General features: G+C 39.6%; 1 protein-coding gene and 2 long non-coding RNA genes across 4 annotated transcripts in view; 2 read left to right on the top strand and 1 right to left on the bottom strand.

Annotated features, from left to right (window-relative positions):
• Nucleotides 1–106: 106 nt before the first annotated feature.
• Nucleotides 107–3,520, top strand: LOC119025506. Its single transcript, XR_005076835.1, has 2 exons — nt 107–649; nt 683–3,520. It is a non-coding gene; the product is annotated as an uncharacterized LOC119025506 (long non-coding RNA).
• The window catches only part of itgb2 (integrin, beta 2), a 54,924-nt gene continuing 31,970 nt past the window's right edge, over nt 3,053–26,006 (bottom strand). For both annotated transcript variants that reach the window (XM_037109121.1, XM_037109120.1), the window contains exons 5-17: nt 23,130–23,331; nt 22,747–22,917; nt 21,217–21,458; nt 19,016–19,174; nt 18,628–18,723; nt 18,430–18,519; nt 18,164–18,301; nt 17,394–17,587; nt 14,873–15,105; nt 8,889–9,108; nt 8,555–8,769; nt 7,512–7,678; nt 3,053–3,704 (exon numbers count right to left, since the gene is read on the bottom strand). In XM_037109121.1, coding sequence (XP_036965016.1) covers nt 3,639–3,704; nt 7,512–7,678; nt 8,555–8,769; nt 8,889–9,108; nt 14,873–15,105; nt 17,394–17,587; nt 18,164–18,301; nt 18,430–18,519; nt 18,628–18,723; nt 19,016–19,174; nt 21,217–21,458; nt 22,747–22,917; nt 23,130–23,331 — 2,193 coding nt within the window. In that variant the 3' untranslated portion in view covers nt 3,053–3,638. The remainder of the gene's footprint in view (nt 3,705–7,511; nt 7,679–8,554; nt 8,770–8,888; nt 9,109–14,872; nt 15,106–17,393; nt 17,588–18,163; nt 18,302–18,429; nt 18,520–18,627; nt 18,724–19,015; nt 19,175–21,216; nt 21,459–22,746; nt 22,918–23,129; nt 23,332–26,006) is intronic.
• On the top strand, nt 7,685–25,806 carry LOC119025507. The gene is made up of 3 exons (XR_005076836.1): nt 7,685–7,939; nt 18,892–18,897; nt 25,794–25,806. It is a non-coding gene; the product is annotated as an uncharacterized LOC119025507 (long non-coding RNA).

Genomic DNA, 26,006 nt, shown 5'->3' on the forward strand with positions numbered 1-26,006 from the left:
TTCAAGATGGAAATTACATTTTGTTTTGAATATATATATATATATATATATATATATATATATATATATATATATAAATATATATATATACACACACACACATATACATATACACACATATACATATATATAGAGAATCCCTCAACCAATTCTTTTCTCGCTTTGACCGCAAGATTGTTACTGACACACATCTGACACTACCAGGGAAGGTCAACGCCATTCAGCTGGACCAACATGAGGTCAGATCCACCCTGCGTCGAGTCAACACGAGGAAAGCAGCTTGTCCAGACGGAGTCACTGGCAGGATTCTCAAGGCCTAAGCAGACCAGCTAGCAGAGGTTTTCATCACCATCTCCAATCTCTCGCTACTACAATCTGCAGTCCCCTCCTGCCTGAAGTCTGCAACCATCATCCCAGTCCCAAAGAAAGGTACAGTGAACTGCCTGACTATCGCCCAGTTGCTCTCACCTCCATAATCACAAAATGTTTTGAGACTCATCCCCTCTCACATCAAATCTGCCATCTCTGCTGACCTGGACCAACACCAGATTGCTTACCGAGCGAGCAGGTCTATAGGGAAAGCTGTCAACACAACAATTTACACATTTAGAGGATGAGTCAATGATGAGAGTGGAGAAGGAAGGTGTCGGTCTCAATGTTGTAGATTAAGCTATCGGTCTAGTATTCTGCATTATATCCCTGACTCGCCATATTAACAAGGCTAGTAGACTCCATACCAGCATTAACTGTATCACTAGTAGGCTCTCTACACCTGTGGCCTGCCGAGTGCTACATTCTTGACATCAAACCTGCTTTATAAATAGGTGCTAGATTAAACAGCAGTGCTGACACCATTAGGATGAAGGCTGTCTACTCTCAGCATGTGGGGGTGACTGCAGAGTCTCTAGTCTCATCATTGTTTCATTAAGGGACCAGAGACAATTAACTGATGCTGATCTTGTTTCTAGCAGCCTGAAAAGGCTAGGCTGTATTTTGTGATCTCAGGCTGCTTGTGACAAATATCATTGGCATCAGCATGAATTACAATGTTGCTGTAGCATGTGGTGCTCTATGCCTGGGTTCCGTGTTTCTCCCTGCGTGATGTCAGCACCCTAAGATTAGCCTCTACAGTATGTAGAGGACACCACGGCTGAGCAGGCACAAACTCCACAGAGACTGAGGTAGTGTTAAGGTGATCAGGGCCGGGGCTAACACCGTCTGTAGTGCCAGTGGTTCAACCTGAGAGAAGCTGCTCTAACTCACGGATACATCTCTCTAATAGAGACACCCTATCTGCAACTGCAGAACAGTCAGCACACAACACTTTGGCTTTGTTAACTGTGGTGAAAGGCAAAAATCAGAAAGCTATGCTAGGTCGAGCAGTACTGAAAGACTGTTACTGCTATTACAGAAATAATGATATGGTAGACATTATGGTAGACATCCTACTTGTCTGAACAAGAGCTAGATATTGTAACCAAAGTAAAATGCTGAGGGCATATCATCAGGAATGACCTTAGTGATGATTTTGATATTCAGCGCCAGTGTTATTAATTACATGCTCAGGCAAATATGCTGGCACGCAAATTTCATATGCGCACTGATGAAGTTAAAACAGCTCTTTTTAGAGCATACTGCACTCTGCTTTACCATGGCTACACCACAGGTGTGCTGTGTAAAGTGAAGATGAATAAGATTAAAGTGGCATATAATGATGCTCGTAGAATCTTGTTTAAATACCCAAGATGTAAACGTGCTAGCAAGGTGTTTGTGAACTTTAATGCTCCCACTTTTCAGGCATTACTTAGGAATTAGAAATGTATAAATGTATGTGTCGGCTGATTGATTCAAGGAATGGGATTATAATATCTTTGACTGACCCTACCCAAAGTGAGACAAGATACTTCTCCAACTTCAAATAGTGGACCCAACCCATGTGTATGTTTTTTAACCATTGAGCACACGTTTATTTATGTGTAATCTTATGTTTGTCTGTTTATTGTGTGTGTCTTTTATATCTGGACCTCGAGTCTGTCAATAAAGATAATTATTATGAGAATGTAGGTGAGCACACTGTGACATTTTTGGGTGTTCATTTTTGACAATGTGGCTTGTGGAACAGTTCAGAAAAATGGATATGTTTACCTTTCTTCAGATATTTTGCCTGTCACGTTAATGGGACTTAATGTGGTTTGACATTTGAAAACCCACTGAGCCAAAGGTTTTTGTCTGATTGGTTTCAGAGGCCTGTGGTGCACTGCATTACACAAGGCACAATTAAGCAGTGTTTATGCAACATTGAAAGGGAGATTTAGGTTAAATTTGGCTATCAATAATAATCAATGATTATCAGGGATAATTATTAATGATGACAAATAATATGATCCAATTACATTAGATCACCTTGGGGCACCACCCTTGAAGAAGGGAAAACATAGCAAATTCACAAAATCAGTTTCAGAATAAGGTACTAAACTGTCAGTATGTAACTCTGATTAATAATTCATTTAATAACTAAAACCAATACTACCATAACAGGTGTAATGATCAAAGGATTTTGGAGTTGTTGACAGTGTAGAGGTTGGCAACATTCACTCTTATACAACATTAAATAGACAGCAAGAAGGTTCAAAAGTCCTTAATCAACACAAAGATGAAAACACACAAACTAACTAACATGTAGAGGTGGATTTCATTGTTCAATGTCGAGATTCAGTTCCCAACAGTCAGTATAGCAAGAAGAATTGTTCATGTTGTTCGTCCATTCATTCAGTCGTGCTTCCGGTACAATATCGTTTAGCGGTGAATCACGTAATGCACAGTTCTCAGCTCCTTGTTCTCAAACCAACACGCTAACGGTCAACATAACACTGTAGATCATGGCAAATACATAGCTGCAACCTCATGATTATGTGTACTTTTAGACAACACAACAGTTAACAGCTAATGCCTGCTAGCCAAGAATGAGTGACTGACTGAACGAGAACGCCAGGAGAGGAATCAGTGAATGAACGAGGTTTGTGTGTGTGTTAAAAACAGTAAGGACATCAAGTTATGTCAACAAATAGTCTGTACTTTAATACTTTAAGAGGCATACAGAAAAGAATGAGAGGTTGGATGCAATTTTTAATGTGAAAAGAGGCATGAAAGAGCTCTCCTGGCTCACTGTTTGGGTTTTACAACATTTTCAAAACCCAATTTTGTTCGAAACCTAACTTTAAAGGAATCATTTAAGCAATCACTGAAAGTGTGTACTACATGAACAGAAAAAGTTTTGAGCTTTTAAGAGTTTTGAGCTATCAAATGAGCATCTTTGTCCTAAAAGTAATACATCTAGTATATATATATTTTGACACGACCAACTCCCTTACTGTATACGTTATAAGCTACATTATATAACATGATATCTAAAATCTAAGTATTATAAGAAATGAGAAAAAATAATATCTTTTTGGCATAATAATTAAAGAAAAACAATGCACCAACAATTATATAGACAGTAAATGGCAGTATTTCATTATTAAGAAAAAAGGCAAATCAACACGAAAGCCAGAATATATGTGGATATTTGTACATTTCATATCTGACCATTAACAAAACAGTGATGTACTGAACATCCAGTGCTGAAAGGGAGGCCATCACTCTCCAGTGAAGGTTGGATTTGCCACAGTGGTGGTGGCATTTTTGAACAGCGGGTTGTCAGCCTGGCAAAAGAGAAATACAGATGATAAGGTTATTTTCAGCCATTTTTTAATCTTAGATGTGTCTGGACAGTTTGCACATGTGTAAAACGCCACAATGTAGGCAGACTGTAAATTGGTAAATCTCAAATAATAGCAGCCAGTGGCTGGCACAAACAAAGGACTCTCATCAATGGTGGAAAGTGAATTTCCTGTATTGTAATGGCCACATAACTAAAGAATATTGCATATTTCCACAGCATTCATCTATGCAGTTGTTTGCACTAACTTACAAGTGTATTCTTATCACTACTACTCTACCATCAATGTAAGGCTACAGTCAGTGAAGCTTGGTCCATTCCAAGTGCTTGAAACCCAGCCAAAAAAAAAATAGTTTTTTTTGTCCATAAATGTGCTTCAAAGTCTTTTTGATAAATAGGGATATTCCTATCAGGTTTCTTTTAACCCCGATACTGATCTGAGTCCCTTAATACTTAGTAAATGCCAATAACGAGTCCTGATCCGATACTCAGCCTTAACTAATATTTTCCTGGAACATACAGCTGCATTAAGAAAAAAGTATCTGCATCCAAGTTGTTCCTTGATAGATTTTTTTATTTTTCATTTAGTTGAAACAATACTTTCATATGGCTCTTTCTTATTCTGCATATGCTATTCCAACATTGGCTTCCACCCTCCTTGTGTTAGCAGGTGAGTCTGTGATGCTGCACTGTGACAGCAGACCCTCGTGTACAGCAGCCAAAGTGTTTGAGACGCAGCCCACACTTGATGCCTCCATATCATCCACTGCTTGTTTCATATTCCTTATGTTGTCATGTAAAATGACGCGGACACATTGCCTGTCTAATTCACACACGTTCAGATTGCCTGTTTAACATGCTCTGCTGTATGAGACCCACCAAACTGGTGCGCATGCCGGCATGTTGTAACTGGAAAGTGGAATCAATGTGATGTAATGCAGAGATGGTAGGGCACACCGTGGATTCAGAAACTCCAGATGATGAAGAAAACCCTGATCCTCTACCACAGAGATGAGCTGCTTATCCTGAGCGATTAATTCAGTTACCTTCTCTATAATATTTTTGGCCATGATGCTGTCTCAAGGATATTTCTCTTTTTTGAAAGTATTCATGAGAGTTTGTTGCTTCGGTGCCTTTGCCTATGTTGCTTGAGTGAACTCATTCTTTAACTTTGAGTGTTTTTGTTTCGTACCATATCTGTAGTATTAAATGCAGCCCTCTTGTTACCCTTCCATGCAGCGGTCGTATTGCAGATGTTGCCGTTGGACTGCTTTCACTCTGATTTAAGTTATTTCCATACTGCTGGAATAAGGATACATTTTCAGCTACATGAGAATTAATAGATATACTGTGTAGGCAGCGTTGTTTGCTAATTGATAGACATAAGATGCAGAGGAAAAGCAAAGACTGCATCCTTCATGTGTTCGAGCTAGATAATTGCCATTTTCAGATTATGATACAGAAGTGCTATTGCAAGATATCCATGTGGGCTGTTTTAACACAGGTCAAAAGTTGAACTGCATAAAGGGGACCACCACTGATCCACTTAACACTGAATGCTCACAGACAGTGCCATACACATGATTTTAGGAATAGGGAGGTATAAAATTCAAATTTGCTATGTAGTGAGGGTACTAGAAATGCTAGGCGATTAGATGACCACATTTAAAAATTACCCCTGTATGTAGTCTTTTCATTTTCATCTGTCAGTGAATAAAAATGAAGCAATCCAAGATTTAAATAGCACCAATGTTTCCATAACACATTTTTACAGTCAGTACATTTGCATTTTTTGTGTAACTTTATTTCCATATCTGTTTTAACTGATGCTGTACAGACACTGGTCTTCTTCCAAACTCAGTTGATAAGTACATCTCTGCCTCTCCTTTGGCAAATACACTGACCTGACGCCAGCTAGACTGACTGATTTAAATATAAATCTACAAAAACATCTGATTAGACCGAGGCTGTCAACATTTTTTCGTAGATGTAATACTTATTTCATATCATACATACAAAATGCGTTCATCCCATTGCCCTTTTATTGGTGAGTCAATTTTAAGACACTTTTGAGTCTAACGTTACACCAGCCATGGTCCTGGAGTATTTACGGATATTTGGACCGTCACAGACAAACCGTCACACAAAGTCCAGTGTAAACTTTACTAGTGGGTAGTAACAAACATCCATTTTGATTTTCATAGTTTATCAGTCTATGGTTTGCAGGGATGACTGACAAACACTCTGGTGTCTCTCTCTGTATTGAAATCATCACTATTCCTTCTTGCCTTTAGATAGGTTCATGGTTGGTTTTGCTTTTGCAGCACCAGTTGTTAGAAGTAATACTTGACCACAGCATTTAATTCAGAGGCTACTAAAATGATTCTCTCTATGTATGTAGGCCAATTAACCACCATTATTCCAGTGCCACTGGTAAGATGGTAAAATCGGTTATCTTAGCGCAGAAAAATATTTTTGCATCTTTCAAGAAGATTTATGTTTAAGTAATTAATAGACAACTTTTATGATGTGTTCTTGGAAAAAATTACAGAGGTCCGGACCTCTGTGACCTCAATATTGGGTATAACCATGCTCACAGACCAGTCCAACTGGCAGACCCAGATCCATCTCCTACAGCTAGGGTTGTAGCAATATATGGGTTTCAATAATAATCAAGAACAAATTTGTTATACCATTTACCTTGATATTGTGAAATCCAGATTTTGTTCCTGGTATTGTTATCGTAGTGTGGAAATCTAATACCGTTGCACAACAGTCTATAATGTTGTGATTGACATCACTAATTCAAAATACCCGTCCAGCACTGGAAGGGGTTCTTAGACTGCTCTGGGCAGTATAATGCATGTCTCCTCAATCTAGTATTATCAACCATGTGCTAATTTGGATTCCAACTGAGAAAGCTCTTGACCAGCCTAGTGTCATCAAGACACCCCCACAGCATAACATCTTCAGTGAGAACATGAGGACTTTACCCAGAGAGCCATAAAACTGACAGGATGAGGCCACCAGAAACTGTAACCAATTTCACATATTCAGACATGGCTGACTAAGTTAACCATCGGGACCACTTTGGATTAGGATAAAACTGGGCAGCTCCTCTAGACTTTCCAGTCTTTCCAGTGTTGGACTGAATTGCCGAAATTCTGTCAGTAAAAGAAGTCACTTTGCGGGGCTTTTATTACCATTTTACAGACGCATCTTTCACAATGTTAGCTTTTGGGAAAAAGTCCCGAATACAGCACATGACGATGTAATAACACGGCTTGGCCATGAGAAAAAAAAACTGGCCTCGAGGCCTGGTGCTCTTTGTGGGAGGTTTGATCTTGACAATGAGGGCAGTTGTCCTCTATGCAGAGGAAGCCACAGTCAAGCCTGTGTTAAATAGTCCTCCTCTTCTTCGTTTTACCACGCCACCATCCTTTGTATCAGAGTATATAACGTCATGGTATTCACACCACCTGCAAGATATTGTCTTGAGCCCAACAAGGGACTGAATGATAATGAGTAATGTAAGACTCATCCCAACCTCCACAACCTCTGTTTTTTATAACACATGTTAGGCAAACAATGTGCTACTTGCGGGTAACAGCACTGAAAATCAGAATATTTCTCAAGCGTTGGTCATATGACTTACTATTCAAGCCTGAGGGGAAACAGGCCTCACTGCATGACATTTAGCAAGAAACAACAGGAACTGCAAACAACACCTTAATTGTGATTATTTCTGTTTCTATTTTGTAGGAAACAACATTCAAAGAAATCGGCTCACCTCTGCCCACTTGGATTTCTTCTTTTCATTTTCAAATTTTCGGTACTCTTTCAGGTCCTTCATGTAGAGCAATAACTTGATGAGCATCAGGAGCACAATACCAATGAGAGCCACAGATGCAATGGAGCCTCCAATGATAGCTGTGACGCTAGGTGGTTCAGGACAATCTGGAGGAAGGTTAAATACATATCCAAAATGATAAGCTATAACACTCTTGAAACAAAAATATATGTCTTCCAGTCCACCACTTTGGTCCAGACTGAAAAGTCTGAGGTACTAGATGCACTGTTGTGGTAATGTTTTCAGTTTGTTAGTGGGTATGCGTGTGTGTCACCATGACAAAATTTGAAGCCTTTTTTTTTTTTTACGGGAACTAACACTGAAGCGATTTTAAGTATTTTGCCATGTGTTTATATATCTGTCTGTCTGTCTGTGGACAGATTTTTTCAACACGATGCAGTTACAGTAATGAAACTATACTTCTTTGTAGTTGAGATCAACATGAAGGCTAAATGTGTAGATGGTAAAATGAGTAAAGGTGCCACAACTAGGGTGGTCATTATAGCATGGCAGGTCACTATAACCCAGTACCAGTCATTCCTGTCCACTCCAGTGCAGCTGGTATTGGTTCACTCTCTCTGTGTCTGTCTCTGGACAGATGTTTTTTCACAACCATGCAAGCTGTAGTCAGGAAAACTTGACAGGTGTGTAGTTGGGATAAACATGAAGGTCAGGTTCCAAGATGGGCATGGTCAGAGCAAGGTGGCTGATAATAGAGGTGTGTCCCTCCTCCCCATTTTATGCCCCTGGCCCACACTTGTTTTGCTGGAGACACCTGTTGTGGCAGGAACTATCACAGAGGCAGTTTTGAGTATATTTTATATGTCTGGTTCTTAGTACAATGTCATAGATCTGCTAGCAGACTCCTGGTCTCCTTTTATGTTTTCAAATAGCACAACCACTGAAACTGCATTCTAACAAAGAACATTTTCTTTTGGTCTTTTGTCACACATGAAGAGTCAAGTAATTCATCAGCAGCTTACCTCTCTCTTTCAGAATTTCAGCTTTATAGTAGTCCTCTCCGACCAGCTGCTCCAGCTTAAATGTGATCCAGCAACCCTCTGTGTCCTTCTGGTGGCACTGCTTGCTTGCTATGGGGAACTGATCTACCATCTCATAAGTGATGCTCGTGGTGCAAGCCACAGTGCAGTTTTTTTTAAAGGGACCTGAACCAAAGCCAAGGCATTCAATGCAGTTCCTGAAAGAAATGTTGAGAGCAACAACAACATTACTACAGCAATAGTAATAAATAATGACAAATCCTAAAGCAAATGTTTGATGATAATTTGACTGTACACACTGAGTAGAACTCCTTACAATTTGGTCTGGCAAGGGTCAGGGCAACCAAGGCATTCATGGCATTTTGGGCGCTGGTATCCTTCATTACACTCACACTGATCACACTTGCAGGTCCCTCTGCCATAGCACACAGTGTTGTTAGGTGTGCGACACCCCTCAGAAGACGTCCTGCACTGACAGGCTGAGCCCTCAAAGCCTGGAAAGCATTCGCATTTGCCACAGTTGCACTTTCCATTTCCTACAAGTTGTAAAGGAAAACAGGAGAGTTGGAGTGCTGATATACTTTTATGGACATTTGACAATTTCTTAAATGTCAAAAATCAAGTAAAGCATCAAGATCAAACAGTAAAACAAAAGCAGCTTCAGTCCACCAGCCAACCATGGGCAACTCTGCAATAGAAGCCCAAATAACCCCACAGCAGAGCCACTGCTAGGGCCATTATAAAACCCCACAGCAAAGACCCCACCATGGCTGTTAGCTAACCCCACAGCAGAGCCAATCGCCAAGTCAAAGAAGTTACACAGACGAAGGTGTCCTGCTGCTATGTTTTACCCACAGTGTAAAAATTCAGTAAAGTAAGAATCAAGTTTATAGTTATGACATTGGTGGCATCAGAGGACCTGCCAACCTTGAAGAAATGTTATGAGTACAACCCCCCTGCACCAACAGCCCATCGCCTATGTGTGCTCCACCGTTGGGGTTGGAGGGATTATGATATGCTACTATGAGTAGGTCATATTCCTCTGTGTTGCTCCAAATATTGTGAATTACATTATACATCACACACACACACAGTTCATTCAAAGGAAATCTGAACTTTATAGTCAGACACATCATGGTCTACATCCTGTCCAATATTTTAATAAATAGGCCTAAGTACTTCTGTGTTAAAGATGTGAGTCAGACCAGGTTAACACATAGTGTTCTTCTGATTACTGAAGGGAAATGAAGTAGCCTAAGTAACAATTTACTCTCAAAGCACCGACTTTAAATAGGCCTAAAGCAACAACTACAAAGCACAAGATTTAAGCCTGGCAGAGACACAATTATAGGCTAATAAATAACATAGGTCAGATAAATTCAGATAGGCTTTTGTTGCCATCACATTTCAGTCATTACATTTTATCAGTGTTCAGCTCCCATATTTTCACAGAGGTGGCGAAACAGGCATGCATTAAGTGGCCGTTGTCAGGTCGGGGTTTTAAAGGGGAAAGACTATGGAGAGGGAGGTGGACCCAAATGCAGTTAATGGAGGCAAGATAAGGAGAACAAAGGGCGAGCTTTATTTAAAGCTGTTACCAAAAAAACCAAAAGCAGACAAAAGGTCAAAAGGCAAAGTAGCAAACAAAACCAACAAGGCAAAGTAGCAACAAAACATCAAGACAAAGTAGCAAAATAAAACAGTTCAACAAGGTGCAAAAGAAAAAGGCAAAGTACAAATCAAACATGGAAAACTCAAAACCAAAAACATACCAAGCATGGACAGGAGCATGGACAGGAGCATGGACAGGAGCAAGGAACAGGAGCAAGGAACAGGAGCAAGGAACAGGAGCAAGGAACAGGAGCAAGGAACAGGAGACAGCTAACAGAAAACAATGACCAGACAAAGAGTGAGGGGAAACACAGAGACTAAATACACAGACACTAATGACATGACGAGGCACAGGTGAGGAGAGAGGAGGAAGGAAGCCAGGTGAGATAATGAGGGGGAGGAGCACAGAGGAACAGACCAGGAGGGAACAAGACAACAGACAGAGGGAGCCAGAGGGGAGAACATGAGAGAAACTTAAAGATTGCACACATGAGGGCATGGAAAATCAAACACATGACACACAAGACAAGGAAAAAACATAACACAAGACATGATACCAAGATGTAAATCATAAACAAGAACCCAAAAACCAAATACAAAGACAAACACAAACAGGAGTCATGACAGCCGTGACTTAATGACGTTGATCACTTTGCTGCTGTTCAATACATTGTGTAAGACGGGGCTCATTTTCTTGGACGCCAATGCCTCCCTGTGTATGGTGCAGTGAGTCCACATCACGTCGGGGTTTTTTTTAATGCGCGCTTTTGTCTATCTTGCTATTATCCTTTTGTGCTGCCCGTCATTGATGCTGCTGCGTCTGTACAGATGCTGCTGCAGGATTTCCAGCTCAAACCATTTTCACAGAAAGCGGCACTGACAACATCAGAATGTCCTCTCCTGTTGTTTTCCCCCACAAACTTTTGCAGAATAGTATCTGCTCATAAATGTCGTCAGTATCAACATACCTCACAAAAGCAACAAGTTTCGCATTTCCACTGACATCTGTGGATTCATCCACCTGGAGTGAAAAATAGTCACCAAGTTTTCCCACAACTTGTTCGACAATGTATGTTCCTATTCTATCTACTCTACAATATCCGCATCATGTCTGAGAGGATCTGAATTCAGACAACTTCCTCTTAAAAAGGTCAGGTGGCTGACCAACATGACATCCGTGTTTTGTCTTAAGATGATGCTGCAGATGTGCTGGCTTCATGCTACTGTTAGTCTCCCCACAGAAAAAACACAGTGCTTTGGGTGGGTTGCAACTTGTGGACGTAAATCAAATTAAAACATCATCCTCAAGATACAGCCGGAATTTTGCCGGCTCTGGTTTGGCCTTCTTTGCCACTTGTCCCTCCGTGTTCTCAAAAGAATTGCTTCTACGCTTCAACCATGACTCCATTGTTTGTGTTTTCACGTGACTGCCAGGTGATGCTAGGTGGAATATGACAGGTTGGGTCAAACCATCCTGGTATGGGGGAGACTCTGAGTTTTAAGGATAATGAAACTGAATATCTTACTGAATATAAAATTCATTTTATGAACTTGTACTTATATTTTCCTGAAATATTTATTAGTCAATTATTTTTAAAGGAATTTTTGCATGGATGCTACTTTTTAAATATATTCTAAAATCTCATGTACCCCCTGGAGTGCCTTCACGTACCCGCAGGGGTATGCATTTGAGAACCACTGGCCTGAAGCGCCATCTCCTATCCCGCATTAAAATTGGTTGGGAATATGTTCAACTTGGGCTGTACTTCTACATCGTTCTTGGACTGGTGACCTCATTTTCATCACCTGCCTTCTCTCCAACCTCCACCAACTCCTCTGGCTCTCCCTCTTCCTGCTCCTCAGTTCTCTAAATACTTTGATATGTTTCTCTCATTTGGACTGCAATGTCCCTTCCTTGTTTCATGATGACTGCTAGAAGAAGAAAAACAACATAGAGGCATACGTCTCATTTCACAAGTAGGCTTAACCATCCCTCTCCACGTAACACAGGCAGATACTGTTGATTACTTCACTCAATACATGTATTATTTACTGAAATGCAACAGCCAAGACTGATAAAGTTATGTGTTTAATGTCACAACATTGTGTAGAACTAGTTAGGATACTGACATTCGGATATTTGCTTCTGCTTCGAGGAGTTTGCTTAGATATTTAAACAGACCAGACATTTACAAACTTGATTTTCTTATCAGAGGAGCAACAGTAACACGGTTATGTGCAACAAATCACTTTATGAGATGAAATTGTTTTGCTTATCTTCACCTCTTGCAGCGAGACATTAGTGGCTCCTCCCTTCAAAACTTCTTGCTGCTGTTCTCATTCTCATCTCGCACCCAGCAACGCAGTGTTTGTATGTGTCACTCTAATTACTCCATGTAGAACGCTGAGTCACAGTAGTTCTGCTAACGTGTAAAATTGTAATGACTTGGTCAATTTAATTTCGTTTTCATGCTGCACATGCAAAGCTCAAAGACCATCAGACAGAATTTCACCAAATTTGGTATGCATGCTGTAGGGGCGAGTCTTGACTAATATCTTAAGTGCCATGTTGATAGGTGAAAGTGGGTGTGGCCTATTCGTCATTAACCATCATTGTTCGCGTTTTATTAATTTATGGCGAGCAGGAAGGACCCAGAGACACGAAACTTGGTAAGTTGAGTAAAAAAGATGTCCAAATGCTGCTCCAAAAATTTGATCCCAATCCGTCATTTGGGGGCACTATAACATAAGGTGTGAACTTCGAAAGGCTCTCCCTGCCAAGCCATAAGTGCTATTGACTTGAAATTTTTCATACACATCCTCCTGATAGTCTTCTACAAAAAAGCCTCTTGCACCACGAAAGCTGCTATTTCATTTTTTTTTTGCTAATTTGCATAACGATAAAAACAGTAAAATGAATAGAACTTTTGAAAGATTGACTCTATCAACACCAAATACGCTATACAGCTTCGGGGGATGAAAAGACATATTTCTACTATAAATGAGCCAGATTGGTCAAAAAACATGGCTGCCAGGGACCCATGTATTTTTGCAATGGGCAGGGCTTATAAATGATTGGCCATAACTCCCACACCCTTTGTCCTATCATCACAAAACCTAGTGGGTAGGCTGACAACGGGACTGGGAATCTGCCTACCAAAATGTTGAGCTCAACCTATAGTCAGTCATGGTGGCGCTGTAATTAAGGCTTGAAAATGTGTTTATGGGAAGGCCACGCCCCTCACACCGCAAGTCTGATTGACTTGAAATTTCACACATAAGTCCAGCTTGATGTGCTCTACGAAAAAGCCAATTGGACCATAAAGGTCCGCCAACTAGATTTTTTGCTAATTTGCATAATTTGAAAAACAGTAAAATGAATAGAACTTTTGAAAAATTGACTCTATGACACCATTTGGTATATGGCTATGGGAGAATAAAAGACACATTTCATTTATAAATTAGCCAGATTGGTCAAAGAACATGGCCGCCACAGACCAATGTATCTTCGCAATGGGCGGGGCTTAGAAATGATTGTCCATAACTCCCACACCCTTTGCCCTATTGTCACAAAACTTGGTGGGGACGTTCACAACTGGACTGGGAATCTCCCTCCAAAAGCATGTGAAGCTCAACCTATAGGGGGCGATATAAATGCTACATGTGCATATCTCAAAGACTGTTGGACGGAATTTCACCAAATTTGGTCATTGTTTGCGTTTTATTAATTTATGGCAAGCTGGAAGGACCCAGAGACACAAAACTTGGTATGTTGAGTATAAATGATGTCCAAATGCTGCTCCAAAAATTTGATCGAAATCCGTCAGATGGGGGCTGCTATTTTTTTTTGTGCTAACTTTGCTAATTTGCATAACATTAAAAACAGTAAAATGAATAGATCTTTTGAAATATTTATGCTATCAACACCAAAATTGGAATATGGCATCGGGGGACTGAGACAGTAATTTATTTTATCAATGAGCATGATTGGTCAAAAAACATGGCCACCGTCAAGCAAAATATCCTTGCAAAGGGTGGGGCTTAGTGAATATTGTCCCCAAATCATTAACCATTTTTCCAATTGACATGAAACTCGGTTGACATCATCATATCTTGGAATACACCCACGAAAACATTTTGAGCTCATCCCTTAGGGGCAGATTACAGGCACACGTTGCTGTGTACATGAGTGAATGTGAAAAACCTTACACCCCCCTCGCACCCAGAGCATCAGGCGTATACCTTAATTTTAACTTTAACTGATTTTGTTAAAAGGTTTTAGAAACATATCAGTTCCAAAAAATTTGAGTTTTCTGGCATTTTTTTGATGTGTCAGGCTTTAAAGGGTTAAACATTATAATACCTATTGAATCTTTGAAGTACAAAATTTGAATTTATATTTCAAAGTTCAAATAAAGTCTCTATGTGAAAGTATAACACAAATGCCATTAGCATGTAGCTGAAAACCCAATTTGGAGAAATCTGGGGCTTATCCTGGGTATGTGTTGCACAGATCTTTGAGGAACACGGTGGCTAATGTCATCACCTGTGGGGGATGAGGGTCAGGGTGGCCAGTTTGGGGCCAAAGTGGTAAGAACCCGCAGATTGCCGCTTGCGGCTGTATTTCACAATATTATTTGGCTTTGACAATTTAAAATGCAGATTAAATGAAAATGACTGATACTCTACCTCCACATAGTTTATTGTGGGACTTCTCACAATGTTCATCATCACATTCGCAGAAGTCACCATGGTAACTGCTTCCACTCTCTGTGGTATGGCACTGGCACCTGCCACACACACAATCTCCTTGACCCTCACACTCGGTGCCATTTTGCCTCCGACATGATGCTCGCAGGGAGTGCTCATCTTTATTGCCAATGGAGCATTCGCAGAATTGACCAACGAAGCCTTCATTGCAGCTGAATAGAAATAAGTTTAGAGAGAGCAATTAAATATAAAATTGGCAAATAAAACTATAAACTGTAACAAAAACACAACAAAGGGTATGCCTCTTTTTGCTAGCATCCCTCCTTCTATGATGCATTTCATAATAGAAATCCAAAATCAGTTTTGAGAGACATTTCATTTTTCAGTGATCCACAGTCTCATTCAGTTAGTTGTTGCCCTTGCACTTCCTGTTTGTGTAGAGATTAAACAAACAAGGAGTTAACTAGTGAATTTATGTTGTTTTATACACTTATCCTCTTTCTTAGAGTGATTGGTGACTACTCTAGGAAACTCTTGAACAAATAGTTTAACCTTTTTCCAACAGCCTGAATAATTACTCCACGCCTGTAACAAAACCACATACCTCTTCACTCTCTATTTTGAGGTGAAACTGAAGTCAACTATTTTGCCCTGTTAAGTCTGGTCTAATGTTTTCTGGGATTTGCATGATCAGTGCGCACTTTGCTATGACAATGGCAGCGCATTAAGATGCGGTGGCTGGTATCTCCTTCAAATAATGCTAGTTTTGTTTATTAAAATGTCATTTTTGGGGGGGTTTCATTGCTGAAACACATGCTGCTTACAGCAGAAATACCCTCATTAGTATTAGAGCAGGTGTTTCTGATTAAGAGCAGCATCACTATCATGCCATGCAGTGTCTTCCATCCTGACCAGCCCGTCCACCCCAGGCATGAAGAGAGTCAGAATAAGAGCCACACTAATCTAGCAGGCCTCTGGCTAATTTTTCAATGCAGGAAAAGGAAATGGACAAATGGGACTCAGGCTGGACAAGAGACATCATAGACTGTTGTTCCCACAGAGATTGACGACAGAGGTGGAGCTCACACACAGTCAAGGTGGATGGACATTTTGATGTTTCTCTTACGACAAACTTAAAGAGATAAAGATGTTGCAGATATTATCACAATCATTTTGATGCTGCTTACCACCATGCAAATTCAAAACATGCAATAAGAATAAATGGATTAATGTTTATAAATAACTGTATGTATGCAACCCTGTGTTGTATAATGCTAATTAAATTACCTTCATAGTTTTAAAAGACTGCCAACATTAGAATGTTCCCTGATGTTGGAGAATGATTATGTGCCATGGGAGTGAGCTGATGAGACTGATCTTATCTCAATTCATCTCCTTTGTTTGTTTGTAGTTTTGCTTTGCATGTTGGTTTGACAAGCATGTTTTTTGTATGTATTTGGGTTGATCCGCCTGTGCCATTAAATTGTTTATAGCAAGATTATGGCCCTTTTGTTTAACGGAAAGCAACAATCCCTGAGAGGGAAGAGTAGACAGAGAGGACCTGACCAGCTAAACCCTCCTGTTTTATAAAGACTTTTAAGACTCTTTTCACGTTGTTGTTGGGGAAGACTTTTACTGGAGGCAAGCAATTGCCCAGACAACATTTTGTTGTTGTTTAACTTCTCCTCAAAATTATTTTTCTATCAGTATCCATGCCCCACATGGTCTTTTTTCCCCCTTTTTTTTGCAAACAAACCTTTTCATTAAAACACTGTTTTAACTTACCCTCAGTCTGTGTGGTCTTTGGGTGCCAGCTGCTCTTTCCCAGATTTTAATACATCTGTGTTAGCTGGAGCTCTGGCAGCTGTTTAGGAAGACAGACAGGTAGCCTGTCCAATCATTTTGGGCCAAATTAAAATTGGATGGGCTTATTAGAGGCCTGCAGTTATGTAAATCTTTTATTTTTTATTTGTTACAGCATTTCATATATTGATTAGTGTCAGGATGTTGAGAGAGTTCTACAGATATATCAAAACATGCATCTACAATAACTAATCAACCCTAGCTTTAATATGGATGACTGAAACTTTAAGGTAGTAAGAAAAATTACAGCCAGTTAGAAGGAACAAACATTGTCTGTTGGTAGAACATTACTGATTACTGATTGTGGTATCTGGTGTCAAAGTCAACCATCTCCCGAGACACTCTTTTGAACAGCCTATTAGGTCTTAAATTAAGGTGGATCCCTCTTCATTCTCATGGACCTGAGTTTTGCAGTCGTGTTTAACAATAAGCCATACTGAGTAATAATATGATTATTAGTTATTACTCCTGTTGCCATAATATTGATATCTAACAGTTATAAACCCTAAAACATTTATTTTATGCACCAAAATGTACTGAATTTACCAAACACAGGTTGTAACTTGAGAAATAAATAGAACTTCCAGTCCATGCCAACTCGAGGACAAGGTAATTCTGTAGGAGGTGTAGAGCTTACCTGCAAATACCACAACTGACTCTTCCCTTGCCTTTGCAGTGTGGGTGGTCACTTTTTTCAGGGTCTTCACATTCACACTCACAGTTTGTAGATAAGGTCACTGTCAATGTATCTTTGATGCCCTGTGGTCTGATAGTGAAAGACGCTGTGTTCTTCATACACGAGGCCACCGTCACAGTGACTTCAAAATAAATCTGAAGAGAGCAATTAAAGTTTTAGATGTACAGCCAAAATACTTTGAGTCAACAGTCAGTATCTGCATCTCTGGTGCCTTAACACTGAGTTTTTTGTCTTCCTCAGGGAAGACCTTTGCTGAACCTCTTATTCATAAGAATCAGCATGGATGCAGTGCTGCTTGTCGAATGGTGGACCAGCTCTTTACAATTGCAAGAGAAGAGAATTTTGGTGGGTCATGTGTTTTCTGGATTTGCAGGAGTCTTGTAACCATGTCCTTTACATATCCAAAATTGTTGTTATACTAATTGCTTGTTCAGAAGTCAGTGTAACATGGAAAGTAAGACCCTTCATAGACTTGGGTTCATCTTTAATGATGGGTGCGTGGGTAGCTGAGACATCCAGTGGGTGCTTGTTTGGGAGCTGTTGCTCCTTGGCATTGATTCAGAGGCTTTTGAGAAGGCCACCCCCCTCTGGAAGTCGTCAGCATGTCAGCATGAAATGTATAATACCTTATCTCAAAATTCAAAATTTTATACATATATCATTAGTATGCAAATAAAAAATAATGATAAAAACTTGCATAAAGAACTTACCTCCTCTCCTGCTACTACTTTGTCACAAACCCCTTCACTCGCCATTGCTGATCCTGCATAAGCACATTTAGGGGTGTAGACAACACTTACATTGGGAGGGAGATTGCCGTGGGTCAAAGTTACTTTTGAGGACAGTTTCTGTCATGGATTAGATATTTGAGAATGAGGAATAATGTATTGGTCATAAAGTGTAGTTTTAATGAAAAGCATGCATACATTAAAGGAGAAAGGTAGCAAAATTTGCCCGTAGTGAATTGACTACATACATGGTAGGCCTCTTGAATCAGTCTGACAACATTATCTGAATTTTTTGACAGAACTCCCACCTCTGAGTTTGGAATCATTTGCTGAAGTTGCTGAAATAAAATTAAAAAACACAACGATCAGAATATGAATATAATGCGTTCAACATAAATGAATAAAAACACATACAGAAACAGAAAATAAAAGTTAATGTTGTTTACCTTGTAAACAATCTCAACGTTCTCTGTCACTGCAAATATAGGCTGAATATTGTTTTTTGCTAACTGCATAGCTAGTTGTCCAACAGAGGGGTAGTCCTGCGAACAACAATCATTGAAATTAGATTAAGTTTTGATACCTCATGCTCATGTTACATCTTTTAAATAACTACAACTTGCCATTCACTGAACACAACTCACTAATGGTGCGTTTTTAAGAAAAAATATCTAATTCAATGTATTTAAAATATTTATCTAACAGTGTAGATAAATGTTATAGTTTCAATTTAAGAAAACCTTGGTCTTATTTTCTTACTTCTCCCCATCACGTATATGAAAATCATGGTAACTGAAAGACAATTAAGATTACCTCATGTAATTCCATACATACCATCTCAGTGCTCTTGGTATAAAGGTTGTTTTGCATGTGGCAATGTTCATCATTGGGTTCCAGTATGCCAGCCAGCTTTCCATCCCCAGCCATATGGAATCCAGCATCAGTGGTCAGCACAATCAGCCGAGTGCTACTGTTTCTCCAACCTATTTTGTCCTAAACAACAATATGTGATAGGGGCCATGTAAGCAAGAAGATTTCAAAAGCTAAATTAAAAGAAAAGTTTTATTTCATGAAACACTCGTAAAAATTACTGTTTGCCTTAAAGTTTCCTAAAGGAAAACATTACCAGCATAGTCAATCGACCGCCAATTCATGTGAAAAGTTTTTAACCACGTTGGGAATTTTCTTCTTGGGAAGTGAGAGGATGAGGATACTATACCCCTAACAATGGAATCATGAGCCATGTTCCTTACCCATTCTGCCATCAAGACACATATAAAGCAACTTGTATTACAAAGCTTATAATCAACCCTGTGTATGAGTCAGGGTCTGCTTCGAGGTTTCTGCCTGTTAAAAGGCTTTTTTTCCTGTCGCCAAGGGCTTGCTCATGGAAAAGTGTCATGTGATGACTTTTGTTGTGAATTGGAACTAAACAGATAAAAACTGATTGATATGCATGTGTTTGTGACTACTTTGAAACTTTTCCAAAGTGGGGAGAAGAACCCTTGACATGGCTTCATGAGACACATTCTTTAAGTTTGCCACAGAGCAGCAGGGCTTATTATAGGGCCCTATAAAATCTGTTTTATTTTTTTTTTTTTCCCAAATTCCGTTTTACTTTTGGGCATTCTGTTTTGTCCACTTTAATTTTTGGGAATCCCTTTTTTTTTTTTTTTACGTTTTACTCTTATTTTACTACCAAAAACAGTGTGTTTTTTATGTAAATGACTAAAAACATATTGTGTGGCTGTACTGACATGATTTTGATTTGATTATTTTATTTTGAACAAGTAAATGAATGAATAGATCAGTTAAATAGGGGAAGCAAAAGGACAGTATTTCCACTTCTATCACAATTTGATATCTTGATTTACGTCCAGCAAATAATCCTTTGTAACAGAACTGTGGTGAGTTATTGTCTGTGCCTCAGCCATGTTGGGTAATTTGACAAATTGGCTCAACATCTTGAAATGTATGGCCTTACGCGCCGCATACACACTGGTGAATGATTGTCTTGCTGACACTGCAATGCATTTCTGCATAGGAACCAATGGTCATTGAGGGCTAGGCCCAGCAGTTCAAAAGTGGCTTGGACACACAGAAATGTTGCAGCCAATGGCTGGCTGTGAAACGTGACCTTTCAGAATAGTTTCTTGCACTGTCTCTCCCATGTGTATGGTGTGCATAATCGTCATCACCTTGTAGCCCTTGCTGCATGCATTATAAACAACTGCATTTGTTCGTCGTCTCAGGACAGCATGCAACATGACTAATGCTAGCTGACATGCAAGAACAATTACAACTTGCCCGATCAAAAGTAATTCCTGCAGACCTCTCTCTCCGTCTCAGTCACCATGGCAGATATTAGTGATGTTCAGAAGATGTATATACACTATATATACACTATACATATAGATGCTTGTGTTTATTGACAGCAGATCATATGGCTCTTTACTCAGTACTATGTGTATATTATATATAGGCGGCTGTGGTTCAGGCGTACAGCCAGCATCTTGTTATCGGAAGGTCGCTGGTTTGATTCCCCTGGTCGGCATGTCGACGTGTCCTTGGGGAAGATACTGAATCCCAAACTGACACTAATGTGCTCTTCGGCACCTTGCAAGGCAGCCAACGCCATCAGTGTATGAATATATATATGTAATAGATACTATAAGTCACTTTGGACTAAAGCGTCTCATTTTATGTACACTCTACGGTCTATATTTATTATTATGCGGTGAACATTTGAAATCATCCCCTTAAACCAGCCTTACTGAGCCTTGACAACGTAATTTTGGCAAGTTTTCTTCAATATTACAGTAGCCTGGGGCTCACAGCTGGCACAGCCATTGTGCTCATCTTAGACAGCCTGTTAAAATGCATAGCCTGTGTTCATTTTGAGTGAGTGTTATGGTAACGTTGTTGAATGGTCCCAAACTGAGTATTTTTGTTTCATTGTTTTCTATTAATAAACCCATACTTGATGTCTTTGTGTTACTCACAATACATAGAATTCACTATTGTTATGTCCTTACCCCACATACAGCAGCCTGCATCATGGCATCGAGACTTCCTTCAGGAGAGTCCAAGTTCCCAGAAATTGACTGCTCGGTCACTTTTCTTTTGAACTCCAGCTCGCTGTTTGTCATACTAAGCACATGTCTGTAGCCAAAGGCAGCCTGACACTGTTGGTCAGCCTCATCACATGGCCTCTGGAGTTTCTTCTCATTGGTGTTAGTGTAAGGAAGGACCGTCTTATCAACAAAGGCACCAAACCCTATAGTTGTAGAAATGGTAATTAGTTCATATTTCGTGTACTGCCTTCTTTGAGGTAGCTCTTCATGAAAGGTTGATCAAGCATTTCAGACCATTGAGATGTTTACAAAGGTGATTATATGGTAACTGAAATAATGGCAGGGAATAATGTTCAATTTACACAGAATCTGATTCTCTGTAAAGCCTGAGTCTGTGGTCACCTGAATAGTTTCTAATACCTCATAATTTCCCATATATGTTTCCATTACATATGTTTTTGTTTCAGTTGGCAGACATCTGAATAAGTATGACATGTGTTTGCTTCTGTCATGACTATGATGATCAGCTGTTTTAACCAAGCTGCTGGGATGCAGTTTAAAATCAATATTTTAAAATCAAGACATCACCAGACAGCATTCGTTGCAATCATGTAGGCCTATTTATGATTGTAAAACACAACTCTAAACTACATAAAAAATGTGACTGCTAAAGAACAGAAGCTATTTTTCAATAGACTTCTAGGCAAATTACAAGCCAACATATCAAGGTAAGTATGTTTTCCTCGTCCTGCCAATGTGAGAAATTGATGATGAGAAAAAAACACTAGTATTTTAAAAAATGCGCCAAGTCTATCATAACTATCAGTCAGTTTGGTGGCTTGCTGTCACCCAATGCTTTAGAAAAAAGGTACTGTACTTCCCCTTCCCCTTGCTGCCCCTACACTGTTCCTGCTGTACTTGTGGTGTTAATTTCTGAGGATGTGCACAATCAACATTCCAATTTGATGCAAAATACAGGGGCAGTGATCATATGCAGTATATCTCAGGCCTTAGGTTGAAGACCTTTCTGTTTGCCACTGCTTTTCGGTGAAGCAATTTTAAAGCTTTTAAATGCACTGTGACTTTTATTTTCTAGTCTGGTATCTTTTAAACCTTTTTCTTTTCAACCTACTTCCCTTTCTCTTACCTTGTTTTAATTTTTTTGTTTCTGGACGTATTCTTAGTTGTTTTTAACTGTTCTTCATATGCAATTTTTAATGTATTTTAATGCCATTTTTATGATCCTGTAAAGCACTTTGAATCGCCTTGTGTCTTAACTGTGCAATACAAACAAACTTCCCTTGACTTAGCCAAAGGTTTTGTTTGACAAAAAATAAAAAATAAAAAAAATAAATAAATTGGTAACCAGTAGGTATTCACTTATAAATCATATGTGCAAGATAATTATTATATAAATTGTGGCTGTTTTCTAAGTATATCAAATGATTAGTATTGGCAAAGATGATCAGACTAAGACTGCAACATTGTTACCTATTTGTCCATGTTCAGTGATGCTTTTCAGAGCTGCGAAAAGATCTTTTCCAAGTTCTTTGACATTTTCCAAGTCATCTTTCATGGAGTAAGACAGGTCCATCAGGTAATAGAGATCAACTGGATAACCCTGAACTCTTTTAAAAAAAACATTGAAAGTAGTAGAAAGCCCTGTAAACACAGAGGAGAAACAAACCATTGAAAATTCAACATCATAATGATGGTGTTGAGAAACATGAAAACATAGTAGGATTTTCAGAATTTATTTTGCCCTGCCCATTCCTTCACAAATCAAAATAATGACCTTGGAGCACAACTGCTCTGGCTTTACTCCAGATACCGAACTCAACTATCAGAACTCAGCATTAACCAATGCAACTAACCAGGTCGCAGTCTCAGACTAATCTTCTGTGGTCTCAGCTGGACAGGTTCTTGCTGGATGAATGACAATGACAGAGGATCTTCCTTGACAATTGTCAGACTGTTCTTAGGGGAGATGATTTCATCCTCCTCGCAGCTTCTCCCTATCAACTTAGCTCGGGTATCACAGCGTACTGCTTCCTGTTCACCTGGTTTGGTGAAATTCTGTAAAAAGTGGAGGAAAAAAGACAATAAAAGAGATAAGAATTGTCATACTAAACATATGCTATGTTCATTTGGGACTGTAACACTAAGCAAACTGAACACATCACAAATTGACAGAGGAAACATTGGGTGTTTTCAGACCAAACAGTTCTATGGACAACCTGAGAGGAACTGCCAACACGGGAGTTTCCAGGCAACTGCTTTCAAAAGGCGGTCTATTACATGCAGCAGTGAGGCTAGTATTGGCACAGAGTAGCAAGAGTCACAGTGTCACTTAACTCACAAGGAGACAATTGATGAATAAAACAATGGCAGGGGATTTGTTATTGAAACAAAAAGCAAAAGCACCTGTTTGATGATATATCAGATTTAAACCCAGTCCTAAAAGGGAACCTGATGTTAATGAAATAAATGGAGCTTGTTACCTCCCCTGCCACCAGTAGCTCTTCATCTAACAGCTCCTTGTTGTTTAATTAGTGGAAAGCTTGCTGATCTCACTGTACACATTGCATTTCCTGTAACTAGCCTGCTTCAAAGTAAAAGTCAACATGTGTTTTGCCACTTAAACACTTTTAATGTAAAGCTGCTGCAGTAGAAGATGTTTGTGTTAACATTATATTAACACACCACTGTACAAATAGTGAGTGCTTTTCCTTGTAATTTCTTTTTAACCACAGCAACGCCACTTAAGGGTTTTAAACATGCATGTTGCTGGTGCTGGCACCCCCGATCACCCAATCAACATGACTTACATCATGCAAAGTTCCTGTGATGCTTAAGTTGTACCTACTCTGAAGTATGAGTTAGATTTTCTCAAAACGTCTAAAATGGTTGGTTCTTGCAGGGCAAATACAATAAGAAAGGGGGTTTTCAGAACTATGAAAAGGGACTCTGAAAAGGTTCCTTGGGTATGAAAATGCTAATTGTCACTGAAACACCTGCAAATGTGTAAAGTATGTGGAATATGATGGCAAACATGGTTTCACTTAAATAACTTCATATGTTGTTGAAATATCAGGGCCACTACAAGGCCTTTTTGGCACCTCATTAATGTCACGCATGCTTTGATTACAGCATGCATTTGTCGTGTAATTGTTTTGATAAACTTATGCAATGTCACAACATTTATTTTCCATCCAGAGTTGCATACAGATTAAAAAATCAGCTTTGATCATACATAAAAATGATCTGTCTCACGGCTGATCTAGAATCTAGTCCTCTGAGCCAGAAATATTGCGTGATCAAAAGTGATCTACAGTAACCAATGGCATGAAAGACATGGAAGACATAGAAGAGGCAATGTGAGCTTTTCTGACAACACACAATACTTGCATTAACCACCGGTATGACGGTTAATGGTAGCGCCGATTGAAAACATTAAAGCCATTAAAAACATTAAAATGGCTAATTCAAACACCCCCATAGGATAAGTTAGATTTTGCCTCTGTTTTTTTTACGTCCGCTTCCGTGTTCCTCAGTCAGCTGGTTGGCTACATTGCATTTCACGTCACATTTCACGGAGTAGTGACTCAGGAGTTGTCGGCTTTCCCTGCACACATGAAGATATTTCATCGTAAATATTGAACAAGGTTAACATTTACGATTGTCGTGCCTGTGCCCTTTGTTTCCTCTCGTGTCTCTGGTCTCTGTTGGTATGTTTTGCATTTTGATTTGAACTTTGCTTTTGGTTGTACTTTGCTTTAGCCTTAGTTGCTTTCAGCTTTTGGTTAAATAAAGCTCACCTTTTGATCCCCCCTATCCTGTCTCCTGTGTGTCTGCTTTTGGGTCCACCTTTACTTTTCCCCTTGTGATACTTGTGTTGATAATGGGAAAGTCGCACCACTGCGTAAGTCTTAACATCCCAAAGATTGTCAGTTGGTTTAAGGTCTGGACTCCGATGGCCAATCCATGTGTGAAAATGATGTCTCATGCTCCCTGAACCACTCTTTCACAATTTGAGCCTGATGAATGGCGGCATTGTCATCTTGGAATATGCCTTTGCCATCAGGGAAGAAAAATCCATTGATGGAAACACCTGATCATTCAGTATATTCAGGTCGTCAGCTGACCTCATTTTTGGGCCCATAACATTGCAGAACCTAAACCTGACTAACTGAGGCAACCCCAGATCATAGAACTGTCCTCACAAGCTTGTACGGTAGGCGCTAGGCAGGGGCGGATCTAGAAAAATATTTATGGGGTGGCAAGAGGGGGGCAGGAATTTTTGAGGGGTGGCAACATATGGCAGGTATATATATATACTGAATTTAATCTTGGTTTGAAAATAGTATGTAAAGACTACACAAGGATATGGCTTTTTTCTATGGAGTAGTCTGCTGGAGCAGCAGCCTCTCAGCACCAGGCAGGAAGAGACTGGATAAACTTATCAAGAAGACCAGCCCCATCCTGAGATGCATTCTAACCCACTGCAGGTGGTAGGAGAGAATAGGATGATGATTAAGCTGTCATCACTGTTGGTAAAGGAGTACCACCCCCTGCAGGTCACTATCACAGCACTGGACAGCTCCTTCAGTGACAGAGTGTGTGTGAAGGAGAGGTATCATAGGTCCCTCCTTCCTACTGCTGTCTGTACAACCAGCACTGCTCCCAATAGACCTCACATGTGCACTATGTTCTTCTTTTGCACTAACTGGACAATTTTTCATACCCGTATT

The sequence above is a fragment of the Acanthopagrus latus genome, chromosome 9 (assembly GCF_904848185.1).
Source record: "Acanthopagrus latus isolate v.2019 chromosome 9, fAcaLat1.1, whole genome shotgun sequence".
Classification (NCBI taxonomy): Eukaryota; Metazoa; Chordata; class Actinopteri; order Spariformes; family Sparidae; genus Acanthopagrus; species Acanthopagrus latus.